At 42.1% G+C, this 17,176-nt stretch overlaps 1 protein-coding gene across 7 annotated transcripts in view; it reads right to left on the bottom strand.

Annotated features, from left to right (window-relative positions):
* The window catches only part of LOC140734355 (rho GTPase-activating protein 6-like), a 278,830-nt gene that overhangs the window by 105,525 nt on the left and 156,129 nt on the right, over positions 1 to 17,176 (bottom strand). For 5 of the 7 annotated variants that reach the window (XM_073058205.1, XM_073058206.1, XM_073058209.1 and 2 more), the window contains exon 2: positions 1,339 to 1,495. In XM_073058205.1, the coding sequence (XP_072914306.1) occupies positions 1,339 to 1,495 (157 nt within the window). Of the gene's footprint in view, positions 1 to 1,338; positions 1,496 to 3,324; positions 3,342 to 12,924; positions 13,050 to 17,176 lie in introns of those variants that run through there. The other 2 variants (XM_073058208.1, XM_073058211.1) reach the window with 2 other exon arrangements.

The following is a 17,176-nucleotide window of genomic DNA, read 5'->3' as shown; positions in this document are numbered from 1 at the left end:
GCAGATCCGAACACGGGACAAGAGCAGGGTACAATCAGTTGCTGTCCCACCATCATGGCAAGAGGAGTCAGACAGTTTGCAAATATTAATCATGACTTTCAGCTCATTCTAACCACTTAATTCATACAGAAAATAATAGCTGCCATGTGAATGGTCATCTTACTCTTTAATAGATGCACAGCTGTAGTTAAACATTTTTAAATTGAGTACTTTTTAACTTTACTCAAATCAACTGATAGTGGTATTGGTTTATTATTGTCACATGTACCAAGATACTGTGAAAAGCTTGTCTTGCATGCTTTTCATACAGATCAAATCATTCCATAGCACACTGAGCTAAAATAAGGTAAAACACTAACAATGCAGAATAAAGTGTAAAAGCCATTGAAAAAGTGTAGTGCAGGTAGTGATAAAGTGCAAGGTCATAATGAGGTAGATTGTAAGGTCAAATATCCACCTGATTTTACCAGAGGTCCATTGAAGGGTCTAGTAACAGTGGGATAAAAGCTGTCCTGAAGCCTGGTGGTATGTGCTCCTAAAAGATGTGTGTAATCAATTGTCCCTGACAACAATACAAACCCAGATGCATCATTCACTGTCAATCTGCCACATATCAATGATCAATGGAGATTCAGTTGCAGCACAAAGGGTAATTGGACTAAAGTTTTGAAAAAGCACAATGGAGAAATTTGACTTGCTGTGTTAAGAAAGACTTTTGCCACTTTGGTATACAAATAATGGATGAAAAGTTGCAAGGAAGTAATTTCATAACTGTTGTATATTATGACTAAAACCACAGTAAAATTGTAAGCAAATAGCACCCAATAGTTCAACAAAGATTACAAATGATATTCTAGGAAAGTTCAAGTTGAATTTAGCACACACCTTCAAAAATACAAGATGTTTTCATATTATTTTTAGATGATTCAGAGACAGGGTCTACCCAAGGCATTATCCATGATGGTAAGGAAGGCGCAATAGTGTAGGGGTTAGCACAATGCTTTCTGGTGCCAGTGGCCCAGGTTAATTTCCCGCTGCTGTCTGTAAGGAGTTTATAGGTTCTCCTTATAACGTGTATGTTTCCTCCAGGTGTTCCAGTTTCCTCCCATAGCCCAGAGACGTGCCGGTTGATAGGTTAATAGGGCATTGTAAATTGTCCTGTGATTAGGCAAGGGTTAAATCAGGGGTTTGCTGTGTAGCGAGGTTTGAAAGCCAGAAGGGCCTGTTCCATACTGTATCTCAGTAAATAAATAACAGGCTATATAATCTGCAGCATATTATTAGACTCGGTTTGGTTCACATAAGTTTGTACAGGCACCATACTTGTGATGATAGTACCTTTGGGGATGGTGATCTGACAGCCCAGATCTTTCCTTTGCAGATGGTAGAAAGCCACCTCCTGAAGTCTTGCTCGCTCCAGCTCTGAGAGGCTCTGAATAGGAACAGGCTGCAGGGTGACACTTTGTCCAAACATGGTGTTCCAAGTAAAATCCCCCTGCAAAAGTAAAACCGTATTTAGGAATCAAATAAACAGGCTTGCAGATGTGATAAAACAGTTTTTTTTACATATTGACAAATAAATGGCACAAAGTTAATCAAAGAGGGCAAAAACTAAATTAGACCTTTCGTTTGATGAATTCTATCTAACTCTATCCTGACTTGTAAGTCACTTTGAATTGTTTCAATGAAGGCCAAGCAGGAGCTCATAAGACAAAACTCTATTCATTTACATTGAACCATAATCCAGAGAGCACTGAGATGTTGGTCTGGAATTGCTACCTGGAATTGGTTATTACTGACTTCAGCATTGTCTTCAGGATGTCAGAGGCTGGTGGTTTTACTTACTCCCAAATCAATTCATATTTCAACTTCTGTTCACTGAAATAAAAATAAACTGTTTAACAGAATGAGTCATGAATCCATGTTCTTCCCAAGTCTAAAAGAAAATGCATCACTCAGTAAAGACAGATTCATGATAGATTCATACTTCATACAAAAAGAGTATTTCTTACTAAAAAGAACAAAACACAAACCTAGAACATGAATTGGTGAGCATCTCTTCTTGAGTAAAAATTGAGCTATAATCTCCTTAACTTGAAATCATTCCTAATGTAAAATTAGTACTCACACTATCAGATAGGTTTCATGTCAGCACATCTGATATTTGTTTGGCACAATATCCACACTTAAAAATGTTACTGTTCACAAAAAATGAATTCCACACTGACTGAACAAAACTAATAAATTTACATCTGTCACAAAATGGCCCCAAGACTGGCAAATAGCAAAATTCCTATTTACACATTGAAATAATGTGCATGGATTTTTCTAAGCCTATTTATGGATCTATTTTGAGCATTGTACCACCATTACTGTATTGTGCATTCATAACTGTTGCATTTTTATGTTATACATCTCTGAACAACATTTTGTGAACTCAACATCAGGCTGGAACTTGGAATGGCTTCAGTGCCAATCATAGCACCAAATACCGTCTGGGTATAGGTCATACTATGCACACACAATATTTTCCCTCACTGTATGGCAGCCACTATGTAGCTGACACTGGATGCCATGGGCAGAGTTTCCTTAAGGTCTTACTAACTTCCTAATATTCACTGGAGGGTTAGCTGGACTCTACTGTACTTCCTCTCCTCCTGTTTCACGTTGGGCTGAAGCAGGCACCTGAATCTCATTCTTAAAACATCTGCAATATTGTCCACGGCATTTCTATGGTGAAGACTGAAAATTGGTATCAAGACCAGAGCAATAGGGGATATTCTTTGTAATTCAGGATCTATCTCTCCAGACAGCATTGGCCAAAGATCTGGCAGCATTTCAGTCAAGGTGGTACCAATAAGTGGTGATTCTTTGCATGCAGCTCTGTTAGGATTAAACAAATACTCCTGTTTAGGACTACTACAGCTGAAAGCCACAGACACAGCCATAGAATGGTGCTATAAGCAACAATGTTTTCAGAAGTTTAAAACATCTATTGATTCTCAAAATTGACAGACACCAGACGACAGACTCAGGTCAGGAGTGTAATTCCCCTTTAAGAAAATGGAAGCGTGGGTGCTGAGTCATTTTGCAGGTATGATTGAAATGCAGAGACTTTTGATCCCTACTCCTGACTATTCTACTGGCAAAATGTACATTTTGATTTTTGGAAAATAAAAATAAAGAACTCAGAGCAAGATTGCAGTACCAGAAGAACATCAGAGACTGCTGTGTACTTTGCTTTACAAAAACATGGCATACCCGTGTCAGTTCAGATGCAGCTCTGCAAATAGGTAGAAAAGGTGGAGTATGCTTTATAATTACCTGGTCATGATGCAAAGATGTGGTGGTTCTGTCTCAGTCCTTCTCACCCAACCTGGAACATTTAGAGGTCAAGTTTCATCCATTTAACCTGCTAAAGGAGTTTTCCACCATCATCCTGGTTGCTGCATACATTAGGCCAATGTCACAAATACTCAGTAGGAGCTGAGCACCATAATCAGCTGTCACAAGACAGTGCATCCTGTTGCCTACCCTTCTATTGTGGAAGATTTCAACCAGGCCAGCTAGAAGAAGTCTCTGAACAACTGTCACCGACATATCACCCGCAGAAGAAGAGGAGCCAATGCATTTAACCACAGTTATACCACCATTAAGAATGCTTAATGTACTATCCCACATCCATACGTTGGAAGGCCTGATCGCGTGGCTGTATTTCTACTCACAGCGTGTAGGCAAAGACTAAAGATTGCAGCAGCAGTGGTGAAGGCCAAGAAAATATGGCCAAAGGAGGTGGAGGACTGTCTTACAGTGTGGAGTGGACAATATTCAAGAACTAATCTTTGAATCTGAATGAATATGCCACAGTTGTCACCAACTTCATCAAAGCCCGTGCGTGCCTTCAAAAGCATACCAGACACACCCAAAGCAAAAGTTGCGGATGAACCAGGAAATTCGTAGACTGCTGAAGGCTAAATCTGTGGCACTCAAGACTGATGATCCAGAACTGTACTGGAAGTCTATCTAGACCTATTGAAGGATATTTTAAGAGCAAAAGAAACCCCAATTCCAATAGAGGTTTGAGATGGAATTGGATGCAGGTCAGTCTTATCAGGATTTGCAGGCCATCACTTCCTACAAGGGGAAATCTAACATCATGAATGACTCTGATGCTTCACTCTCAGATGAGCTCAATTCCTCTTATGCATGGTTTGAAAGGGAGGATAAAAAATACACCTGTGTGAATCCCTTCAGCATCTAGTGACCATGAGCTCTCTGTCTCAGAGGCCGACATTAATATATCTTTCAAGAGTGTGAACCCTCACAGGACCTTAGGCCCTGATGGTGTACCTGGAAGGCCTTGAAAATCTGTGCCAATCAACTGATGGGAGTGTTCAAGGACATCTTCAGTCTCTCACCACAGCAGTCTGTTTCAAAAGGGTGACAATTATACTAGTGTCCAAGAAGAGTAGGGTGAGCTGCCTCAATGACTAACACTCACATCTACAGTGATGAAATGCTTTAAGAGGTTGGTCATGGCCAGAATCAATTCCTGACTAAGTAAAGACTTGGACCTGCTGCAGTTTGTTTGTTGCCGCTAGAGATCTACAGCAGATGCAATCTTTTTGGGTCTTTATCCGAGCAATAGTAATCCCTGCATCAGGCTGCTGTTTATTGAACAGCGTTCAACACAACCATACCCTCAGTTCTAACCAACAAGAACCAAATCCTGAGCCTCAGTCCCTCCCTCTGTAACTAGATCCTTGACTTCCTCACCAGCAGACTACAGTCAGTACATATCAGAAACAACATCTCCTCCTTGCTAACAATCAATGCTGGCACACCTCAAGTATGTGTGTTTAGCTCACTGCTCTACTCCGTCTACCAACATGTCTATGTGCTTTGCCACAGCTCAAACAGCATGTATAGATTTGCTGATGACACAACTGCTTCTGGCAGAATTTCAGAGGGTGACGAGGAAACATACAGGAGTGAGATAGATCAGCTGGTAGAGTGTTGTAGCAACCACAACCTTGCACACAGTGTCAGTAAGACCAAGGAATTAATTGTGGACTTCAGGAAGAGGAAATCAATGGAACACACACTAATCCTCTTTGAGGGAAAAGCAGCAGAAGGGGTAAGCAGTTTCTGCATATCAACAACTCTGAAGAGCCTTCTAGCTGGTTCCATCTGGTAAGGAGGGGCCACTGCACAGGATCCTAAAAAACTGCAGAAAATTGTAAATTCTGTCATCTCCATCATGGGCATGAGCCTCCTCATTATCCAAGATACCTTCGGAAGGAAATTCCTCAAGAAAGTGGTATCCATCATTAAGGACCTCTATTATCTAGGCCTTGTTTCCATTGCTACCATCAAGGAGGAGGTGCAGGAGCCTTGGAGACACTCAGTCAATATTTCATGAACAGCTACTTCCCCTCTGCCATCAAATTTTTGAATGGACAATGAACCCATGCACACTACCTGACGTTTTTGCTCTCTTTTTGCACTTAATTATTGTTTATCTATATTTCTTATTCTAATTTATGTTTTTAAAATTATTTTGTATTGCAATGTACAGCTGACACAAAACAACTAATTTCACAACATGTACTGGTGTTATTAAACCTGATTCTGATTCTGATACTGATTCTCAGCATTAGGTCTACTTTCTAGAAAGATAGCATTCTCCATCAGAAAATTCTTCTAGATGAGAAATGACCATTGGAGCATTGGGGGGCTTGGGCATCTTTCCGGTCAAGGAAAAGATCTAAGTTATTAATAGAAGAACTTATGAGCAGATGGGTGGAAATACAGCAATATCAGGCAATCACAGTGCCTGAAATGCCTCCTGGTCACCAAGATAAACTAATCTGTCAATGAAAGTCATGCCTGGATTACTACTCTGATGCCCTGGTGGGCAGCCAATGGAAGCAAAGCTACATGGGAGCTATGGCAGAGGTCTTCTTCAACCCCATGGCCAACGCCTTAAAAGTCAAGGAGACCTTGAGCTTCGCAGAGAAGCTAGTCCAGGCATTATAATACAGCCTGTTATAGACCTGTATTCTAGAACCTCCATAATAAGAGCTTTGGAGAACCAGTCTGGGTAGGATCTCTGAAGATTCCAATGGAGTAATCCCGTTACTGATTGGCATATGTTCACCTCCTCCACAGATCCACCCTGAGATGTCAGTCATTTTGCCTGCAATGATCGATTGCTACCAGCAGTGTCAGCATGGAAATAGCCATTGAAGTTGATTCTCAGCAGTAATGTCTTTACAGTCCTGGTCTTTCCAAGGCTGCAGTCATTGAGATATGCGAAATGCTATGGGATATTCCATTAAATACTCACAAATGAAACAAAGCATTGTGAAGCACTGTTAATTGTACCACTGTGAATAAAGAGGAATTTGGCTCTCCAAAAGCTTGTTGGTATGGGGAATGGCATAAATTATGATGTGAAGTGTTTGACTGACATCTGAAAAAATGTCAGTTGTACTCAGTTGTATAGCATACAAGGTTTCATTGGGCATGATTCCATTTAAAATTGATCACTGTGGCAGTTTATCCAGGTGAAACTCCCTTTGTGTGCAATTGTTTTTGGTGCGCCTCAGCATTGACTTCACTGGCAGTGCTCCATTGCCAGATTTCATTTCTAGGCTGTGACCTTTAGTTATGCACCTTTCCTAGTTCGCAACTGTCTGCCTATCCTAAGATAGTAACTTTAAGCTATCTAGTGATTCTAAAATGTATAGTTTGGAGGTAATGCAAGACTCTCTAAGGCTGGCTAATGGTTTATGGCATCAACACCGGACATTGAAGGAAATTATGTTTGAATCAAACGAGTTTGGAATCTGGCCAGCTCCTTGCATGCTTTCCACCTGTGCTGGGTTGAGCAGTGAGCTAGCAAGTCAGCCTCATACAGAAAGGCAAATGGTAAAGAAATGGCAAGGTTGCCTCCCGATGTACCACAAGGTGTGGAGAGGAACTACAATGTGCCTATCTCACCTCTGTATTCCAATGGTCATTGCATAGTCTAAAAAATCCCTCCACACATTCCCAGAGCTATATTATTGAGGAGTTGGAAATCATCTTAGCTCAGAGTAGAGCAATATTGAGTCTATTTCTGGGTACTTTAATAAAGAGGGATGTGGTATATGTGTGATACCTGCAGCTCATGTATATTAACAATTAAATACATCTGTTACAGACAGACTACAGTCTGTGTCCAACTTGTAGACAGGGTGACAAACACATGCTGCAAAACTTGGATCTAAATGCAATAATGACAAAGGAAGGATTGCAAGAATGCATGCCAGCCATTATCTACACTATAGGGTCTGACAGTGGAAAAGACATCTGTGATGAGGCAATTCTGAAAGGGTTCAAGTAATCACAAGTTCAAAGAAGAATACTTGGCATTATGGTTGTGAAACTAGACTCTTGTAGAGGAATGAGACCAGCTGATAGTAGAAGAGGCTGAAACATCATCAGAAGAAAATCGGAATTTAAGCTAGTGGAACCCTCTCTCAAGCATTCAAGGTAAGTACAGAGGACCCAAGAATAGTTTCTAAAGGACAATATCTGATAATTATCACTATAGCTTAAAAACCACATGTACTGAAGAGCCAAGTACTACCAACACTACTGTATTTCTCCAGATTTCCATTCCATTTTAAGAGCTAATATGTGTTCTTTGTACTTGCTCAGCTTTGATACATTCTCATCTTCACAATTTACTTTCGGAAGCTCTTGCCTCCTACATATCTTTTGGAAACAGCTCTATTTCCATCTTTAATATCTCTATTTTTCCCTTCCAGGGTTCTTTTGAAGATCCTGACCTGCAGTTACACACTGACTATGGTCCTTTGCGTGAATAGGAACCGCACTCAGGGTTTCACAAATGGCAGTTGTTCGGCACGCCAAGGGCTCGGCCTAAGAGTCTGTCTCGCCTTTGGGGGCCTAGGATCTTAGGGCTCTGGAGATGGGCGGATTGAAGGTCAGTGTCCTGGAGCAGTGTGTCGTGGGAGTTGGAACATCTTTGGCTGTGTGCCCAGAGACCTGAGATCTTTGGGCACAGAGCTCGAAAAAAGTGACACAACGGACTTTTAACATCATAAACCAGCGAGCTGTTTGTCCATAGCCAATGTGAGAAGAACCCTGTGCATGGTCAACCCACGGAAGGCTGCTGGACCAGACTACATTCCTGGTAAAGTGCTCAGAGGATGAGCAGACCAGCTAGCAGAAGTTCTCACTGACATCTTCAACATCTCCCTGAGTAGCGCCACTGTTCCAACATGCTTCAAGGCCGCCACCATCGTCCCCATGCTGAAGAAGTCTTCAGTGTCCTGTCTAAATGACTACCGTCCTGTTCACTCACATCCATCATCATGAAGTGATTCAAGAGACTCATCATGAGGCATATCAAGACCTTGCTGCCCCCCTCACTGGACCACCTAAAGTTTGCGTACCGTCCCAACTGCTCAACAGACGACACCATTGCCATCACCCTCCACCTGGCCCTAACCCACCTGGACAAAAAAGACACATACATTCAGATGCTGTTCATAGACTTCAGTTCAGCATTCAACACAATCATTCCTCAGAAACTGATTGGAAAGCTGAGCCTACTGGGCCTGAACACCTCCCTCTGCAACTGGATCCTAGACTTCCTGACTGGGAAACCTCAGTCAGTCCGGATCGGGAGCAGCATCTCCAACACCATCACACTGAGCATGGGGGCTCCCCAGGGCTGTGTGCTCAGTCCACTGCTGTTCACTCTGCTGATCCACGACTGTGCTGCAACACACAGCTCGAACCACATCATCAAGTTCGCCGATGGCACGACCGTGGTGGGTCTCATCAGCAAGAATGACGTGTCAGCTTACAGAGAGGAGGTGCAGCGGCTAACGGACTGGTGCAGAGCCAACAAACTGTCTCTGAATGTGAACAAAACAAAAGAGATGGTTGTTGACATCAGGAGGGCATGGATCGACCACTCCCCGCTGAACATCGACAGCTTCTCGGTAGAGATCGTTAAAAGCACCAAATTTCTTGGTGTTCACCTGGCAGAGAATCTCACCTGGTCCCTCAAAACCAGCTCCATAGCAAAGAAAGCCCAGCAGTGTCTCTAATTTCTGCAAAGGCTGAGAAAAGTCCATCTCCCACCCCCCATCCTGATCACATTCTACAGGGGTTGTATTGAGAGCATCCTGAGCAGCTGCATCACTGCCTGGTTCGGAAATTGCACCATCTCGGATCGCAAGACCCTGCAGCGGATAGTGAGGTCAGCTGAGAAGAGGTCTCTCTTCCTGCCATCACGGACATTTACACTACACGCTGCATCTGCAAAGCAAACAGCATTATGAAGGACCCCATGCACCCCTCATACAATCTCTTTTCCCTCCTGCCATCTGGGAAAAGGCACTGAAGCATTTGGGCTCTCACGACCAGACTATGTAACAGTTTCTTCCCCCAAGCTATCAGACTCCTCAATACCCAGAACCTGGACTGACACCTTACTGCCCTATTGTCTTGTTTATTATTTATTGTAATGCCTGCACTGTTTTGTGTACTTTATGCAGTCCCAGGTAGGTCTGTAGTCTAGTGTAGTTGTTTTTTTTCTCTGCGTTGTTTTTTACATAGTTCCGCCTAGTTTTCGTAATGTGTCATGTAACACCATGGTCCTGAAAAACGTTGTCTCATTTTTACTATGTACTGTACATAACAGTCATGGTTTGAAATGACAATAAAAGTGACTTGACTTGACTTGTTCTGTCTCCCCTCTCGTTGTGAAACGGAGACACCTCTTTCTCCCTCATTAGGGAGGGAGAGAGCCTGTGGTATGTCAAATGCTGGCTGAACAATGTCATCTTTGGAGTACTGCAAGTCTGTGTCTTTGCTATTGTCTTGCTCATGCTTGAGTGCTCGGTGGTGGGTGCCGATGCTTTGTTTTGCCGGTGGGGGGAGAGGGATCATTGCCTGCTGCCGCTTTCGTGCGGGAGGGAGGGGAGCTGGGGGGTGGAATTTGGGGTTCTAACATTTAACTGTTGTTCATTCTTTGGGGCACTCCTCTGTTTTCATGGATGATTGTGAAGAAAAAGCATTTCAGGATGTATATTGTATACATTTCTCTGTCGTTAAATGTACCTTTCAATCCCATTCTTCCACAAATTTTTCCTGTAACCAATTCTCTCCATATTTCCATCAATTCTTTCTTTATCAATCTTTTTATTAGTTAAATAAAAAAGTACACACACATACACACATATATATATATAAGCAGGAGGAGAATTATCACAAACATCTATATCAATAACAGTTTGAATAAAAGGAAAAATAAACATTATCAAGATCAAAGTATTAATCTAATAGTATATAATAAAGAGAAAGGTAATTGATTCTTCTTTTATCCATAAAAAGAAAAACAAAGATAAATAAACTTTTATAATTGACATATACAAAAAAAAACCCAAAACACAAATAAAACAAAAAAAAAAGAAAAAAAGAACTGGGCAGCTCAAACTGAGAGTAAAAAGCCAAAAAAAACTGAAGAAAAAATTTCTGATCAAATCCAAAACTTCAAAAAAGTAACTGGAAGGGCCATAAGTCAGAGCACATGAAAATATTGAATAAAAGGTCACCAGGTTTCCTCAAATTTAGAGGACGTATCAAATGTCTGACTTCTAATTTTCTCTAAACTTAAACAAGACATAATGGAGGTAAGCCAATGAATAGCAATAGGTGGATTAGAGTCCTTCCATTTAAGCACAATGGCTCTCCTAGCCAATAAAGTTGTAAAAGCTATCATCCGTTGAGAGGAAGCCGGAATAAGTGGGTAAATATGCATATTCCCATCAATTCTAACCACAGCCCTCCATGCTCCACATTACACTAGAGGCAATTTTCAGGTAACACATGCTTCTGGAATATGAGAGACAATCAGAGTGGCGGAGGAAGGGAGAGAATGTGCAACCAGCCAACAGACAGCACCAGAGATCAAAACTGAACCAGCATCACTGGTGTTGTGAGGCAGAAACTCTGCTCTTCATGTCGCTGTGAGCTGCAACAAGATTTCAGACTAAATGGCACTAAATACAAGAACTTGAATTGGATCAATTGATTACATCATGCTGAAACTGTCAGCGTAGTACTGCTCAGTGTAATCCACTAATGTTGAAATAGTTCAACATTGCATTTGCAAACCTTCACATTATTCTTGAAATTTCAGAAATATAGTCAGAGAGCCATAGAATACTACAGCACAGAAATAGGCACTTTGGCCCATCTAGACTATGCCAGACTATTATTCTGCTGGTCCTATCAACCAGCACCCAGACCACAGCCTGCCACAACCCTCCCATCCATTTACTTATCCAAATCTCCCTAAATGTTGAAATTGAACCCATGTCCACTGCTTTCACAAGCTGCTTGTTCCACACTCTCTCCACCCTTTGAGTGAAGTTCCCCCTCATTATATCTTTCACCCTTAACCAATGACATCTAGATCTAGTCTCACCCAACCATAGTAGACAAAACCTGCTTGCAATAACTGTATCTACACCCATCATAAGTTTGTATATCTCTATCAAATCTTACTCATTCTCCTATGCTCCACAGAATAAAGTGATAACCTATACAACCTTTAACTTAGGTTCTCAGGTATAGGCAACATTGTAAATTTTCTCTACACTCTTTCAATCTTATTGATATCTTTCCTGTAGGTGAGTGACCAGAATTGCACACAATACTCCAAATTAAGCCTCACCAATGTCTTACACAACTTCAGTGTAACATCCCTACTCCTGTACTCCTTTGATTTATGAAGACCAATGTGTAAAAAGCTTTTTTTTAATGGCTTAATCTACCAGTGATGCCTCTTTTAAGGAATTATAGATCTATATGCAAAGATCCCTGCATACTAATTCACTCCTCAATGTCCTACCATTCACCATGTAAGTCCTGCCCTGTTTTTACCTCCTAAAGTATAACAACTCACACTTGTCTGCATTAAATTTCATCTGCCATTTTTAGTCTACTTTTTCCAGCAGGACTAGATCCCACTGCAAGCCGTTATAGCCTTCTTCACTGTCCACTACAACCCCCAGCCTTAGTGTCATCTGAAATTTTCTGACCCAGTTTACTACATTATCATCCAGATCATTGAGATGGATGACAAACAACAATGGACCCAGCACCAATCCCTTTGGTATACCACCTGGCACAGGGCTCCAGTCAGAGGCAACCATTTATTACCACTCCCTGGCTTCTCCAGTGAAGCAAATGTCTAAACCAATTTACTACCTCATCCTGAATGCTAAGTGACTGAACCTCCATGAGGGACCTGTCAAAGACTATGCTAAAGGCCATGTAGACAATATCCACTGCCTTCGCTTCATCGGCTTTGATGCACCATCAATAACTCTCTCTGAGACGTAAAGGCGAGATATCGCTTGGAAAAAAGAACAAGCAGTAGTTGACCACCATACTACATCCTGGAGAAATGAGGCCGGGCTCAGGCCTCAATCGCCTTTATACCAGGGTCTGTGGGAGGAGCCACAGGAGCAGTCAGCAGGGGGCGTGTCCAGACAGGTATATGTAGTTCACCACATTCACCCCCCCCCTTTGTTTTAAAAGAGAGTCCCCATGTGGCGAAGTTTCTTACAAGTATATTTACAGGTTAAGTCTATCAGGTGGTCGAATCTGTCACTGCGATTTACGTAGCACCGGCTGTGATTGCACAGGTGCCGGTGGTGATTGCACCAGAGACAGAGGTTGTGCTGGTTCCGGCCTAACTGGAGGTGTCAGCCCAATAGGCGTCAGTGATCCCTCACGCGTGTGCAAGATGCCCGGTATAAGAGTGTCGTGAGGAGTCTGTGTAGGGCTTGGTGTGCGCGGTGTCACCTCGGGTACAGGGTTCATAGTTACCGTGGAGTGTTCAGGGTAGTGGTCTGCTGTTCCTGCGGGCGCCAGGTCGCGGACGGAGACCGTGTCCTCCCGCCCATCAGGTAAGACCACGTAGGCATACTGGGGGTTCGCATGTAGAAGGTGAACCCTCTCGACCAGCGGGGAGTATTTATTACTCCTCACATTTTTCCGGAGCAGCACTGGCCCTGGGGACGTCAGCCAAACCGGTAGGGTGATTCCAGTGGCAGACTTCCTGGGAAAAGAGAATAGGCGCTCGTGAGGGGTGGCGTTGGTGGACGTACATAACAGGGAGCGGATAGAGTGGAGTGCCTCAGGGAGGACCTCCTGCCATCGAGAGACCGGCAACCCTTTTGACTTAAGGGCTAAAAGTGTGGCCTTCCACACTGTGGTATTCTCCCTCTCCACCTGTCCATTTCCCCGGGGATTATAGCTCGTGGTCCTACTAGTAGCAATGCCCCTAGCCAGCAGGTACTAGCGCAGCTCGTCACTCATAAAGGAGGACCCTCTATCACTGTGGATATAGCAGGGATATCCGAACAGAGTGAAGAGCTGGCGCAGGGCTTTTATGACGGACGTGGTAGTGGTGTCGGGGCAGGGGATGGCAAAGGAGAACTGCGAGTACTCATCGGTAATATTGAGAAAATAGACATTGCGGTCGGTGGAGGGAAGGGGGCCCTTAAAGTCGACACTCAGTCGCTCAAAGGGGCGGGTAGCCTTGACAAGTTGCGCCGTTTCAGGAAGGTAGAAGTGCGGTTTGCACTCAGCGCAGACTTGGCAGACCCTGGTCATCGTCCTGATGTCCTCCAGGGAGTAAGGCAGGTTCCAGGCTTTCACAAAATGGTAAAATCGGGTGACCCCTGGGTGGCAAAGATGTGCATGTGGGAGGAGCCACAGAAGCAGTCAGCAGGGGGCGTGTCCAGACAGGTATATGTAGTTCACCACAGGCTTTCCTGGTAAATTTGTCAGAAAACTCTATAAGGTTGGTTAGACATGATCCAGCATGCACAAAACCATGTTGGCTATTTCTAATCAGTCCTTGTCTATCCAACTACTTAAAGCACTATTAAAATGCATGAGAGAAGTTACTAGGCTAACTTGTTCAGAACTACACTTTTTTGTATGCTCTGTTAAAGTTAATACAACCATTAATCAACACATGAAAATGAAACTGAAAAAACCTGTTTTTTTTGTGTGCCTTGCAATGGCAAGTCTGAATTATTTAACAGAAAATTGCAACCTTTGACACACATTCTGCTGAATGCTTTAGGAGGCATTAGGATGATTCAGAGAGCAGAATCATTTCAACAATCAACAGCAATTGTTTACTTTGTTGTGCATTGTGTAAAGGCACAAGCTTCTTTGTTTGTCCTAAGTGTGTAATATCAACATGTTGCCATTTCTACCCAGAAACCTCTTTAGATTTTCCAAAATAGCTCAAGTGCAGTTGACCATCATTATGAACCCATTATTCCATTGTCTTTTAACTTTGCACAGCTGAATATCCCGGAGGATTTGACAAGTCAGTAACTACAGTAACTGTTGATAGAAGATAAGACCCTAGGGTGCCTGATAAATTGTTTACGAACATATACTAATTTATGTTGGATGAAATCCCTTTCACTAGCTGCAAATCAAGGTGCTTGTAGTGGCATATTGCAACATGGGAAACCCAGCATGTCCAAAGAGTTGTGTATTTTCCTTGGGAAAAGAAAATTAAATGGAATTACCTATTTTTGAATAGTCACAATAATCTCCCCTACATGTACACACTATAAGTTCTTTCAAATATTCCCAGCTTTTGCCTGAAGAAATATAAACACCTCAAAGTTCACTTTCAAAAGTAAAGCAATCCTTGCTCCGTACCATAAACCAGAATTCCATGGTGACATTCTTATTGGAGCAGAGGTATCACACACTTAGATGCACCCAAGGCATCATTTGCTGTAACCACAAGAGGATACAGCCTCCAGGAGATAAATATTTTCCTACTCCTTCTGCTCTTACAGCACCTTGCATTGCTCTGTGTCCTCCCTCCATTTCCTTGCTATATATCCATAACTCACTTGTGCAAAAATTAAAGTCAGCAATAGGTCTTCAAGAACCTCCTTTAAGTTCTCATAACTTGAAGCAACTATAGAAAAACACCATATGTTTGTTGAATCACAGTAACAGTCTGAAAACAAAATCAGGCACAGAGCAGGCTGAGAACAGTGGCTGATTCTTTTAAGCAGTGCTGGTGGTGTTGTTTCCTTCCTGCTGTTGAGTGGCTGCTTAGCGGTGCTAAGTTAAAAGATGCCAGGTGGAATTCCATAATGATGATGCTTGTATTCAACCTATGCTGCCACCTTCATCAAAGTGGCATCCTTTTCAACTGAGCATGAAGTTAAAGGACCAGATTTTATGAAGTGGCTGAAAGGAAGATGAAGCGGTACAGAGGTAAGAAGGCAGACACAGGAAATTTCAGATTGTAGGTCTTGGGCAATTGAGGGCAAGGCTACCAATGGGGTGCGATACAAATTAGCAGTGCACAAGAAACAAAAGACAGGAAGAGGACAGAGGGACAGGATGAGCAGGGGATGAAGAATGTAACACAAATTCAAACATATTCTATAACTGAAGAGAATTAAAAATTTCCAGCCTTTTTTGTATTTTCTCTAAATATTACAGAAGTAACAAGTTATAAATATGACAAACTCACAAAAATGTAAAATTCTCCTTATATTTTCAAATAATAATTTCAAAGTTTACTTACGTTCCAGATGCCAGGACAAATGAATTGAGCTACGTTTAGTGTTAAGGGTATAAAAACATAGACTGATCAAGGCTGCATTGCATAACTGAAATCATATTCAATCATGCTCTGGCATCAGTCAGTGTGGTTTGTCTGACAGGCAAACTCCACCCTCTTTTATGTTCATGAGAAGTATATTGTGCACTATTGACCAGAAAAGCTGATACCTTAACAGTGCTGGGCCAATTAAAAATAACTGCAACAAATTGGGACTGACTATATGAGTGCCTTGGTACAGCAATTTGATATTAAGAAAAGGGTATCTAAAATACAACACATACAATTTATCCAACAAACTAGCAAATAAAACTCAGATTAAACTCCGTCATCAACATATCTATGTTTGGATACAACTTCAATGTAACCTAATAGCTGTGCACAGAAATATTAGAATTAATATATGTTACTTCGCAGAACATCTATATTATTTGCTAAGACCAATCTAAGATTAATAGAACTTTGATTTTGAAATGCTGCCTGTTTACTCTGGGGTATATACTGAGTGATTTGAAGGTAATTCAATGTCTTTTAGCTTTGTGTTTGTCAGTGTATCAGAGGGAATAGAAATTGGATTAGAATTTTCCCTTCCAATAAGATAAGCAGCAATTATGCAGGAAGTTGAGAGACATACTGTATATAATTGAACAAATCACAGATGGGACATTGACTTAATCAGTACTGACTTCTCAAGTTAATTTCAATATACTTTGTAGCAGTAACACTTATAGAAGTCAAATATCTGTGCACCTCCTACATACAAAGGAAGGAACACATTCTCTTTCAGCCTGAACTGAGCCAATCTGCAGTATTTTCTTACAGACATCTCACAGTGCTGGAAGAAGTTTCTTCCCAACAAGTTTCTGGAAGATGAAAAGCTGTTCTTTACCAAGATAATGTCTTTCCAGAGGTACTTGGTGTCTGTCTCAGTGCATGTCCCTGGAACAGCCCATGAATCAGAGTATGCTACGCAGCTGCCGACAATGATCCTGGACACAGATGCTTGCATTGTTCTCCACACCCTCTTAGCAAATCCATAGTCGGCAAAAAGGTGGGAGACCATTTCTTTATCTTTGCAGCCATCCTGAGGGAGGCATACATTCAAGGTGATAAGTCATCTGCACAAGAAATCTCTGACTGCTAGGGTTCCTCTCCCCACCAACCAAGCAAGATCTTGGTACTTGTTGGTCAGATCTGGAGACGAAACATTTGCTCAGGAAACAAATCTACAGAATTCACAGTAACCCTGTCCTGCAGTGTCCGCAGTACATTCCACAATGATGATTGCCTAATGGATGAGGCTAAAGGTGTTAACTTGGATGAAATCTTCCACAAAAGGACAGAAAGGATAGATAGTGTGGCAATTGCCAGCTGACTGGGATGTTGCTCGGTAACAGGGCCAGGCCTATCTTCAGGAACACCAATGACAGGTAGAACCGCAGTACCTAGTGACACTGGAGCCCA

This window comes from Hemitrygon akajei, chromosome 10, assembly GCF_048418815.1.
Source record: "Hemitrygon akajei chromosome 10, sHemAka1.3, whole genome shotgun sequence".
Classification (NCBI taxonomy): domain Eukaryota; kingdom Metazoa; phylum Chordata; class Chondrichthyes; order Myliobatiformes; family Dasyatidae; genus Hemitrygon; species Hemitrygon akajei.
The sequence above is the reverse complement of the archived record's forward strand: the minus strand, read 5'-3'. Positions and strand labels throughout refer to the sequence as shown.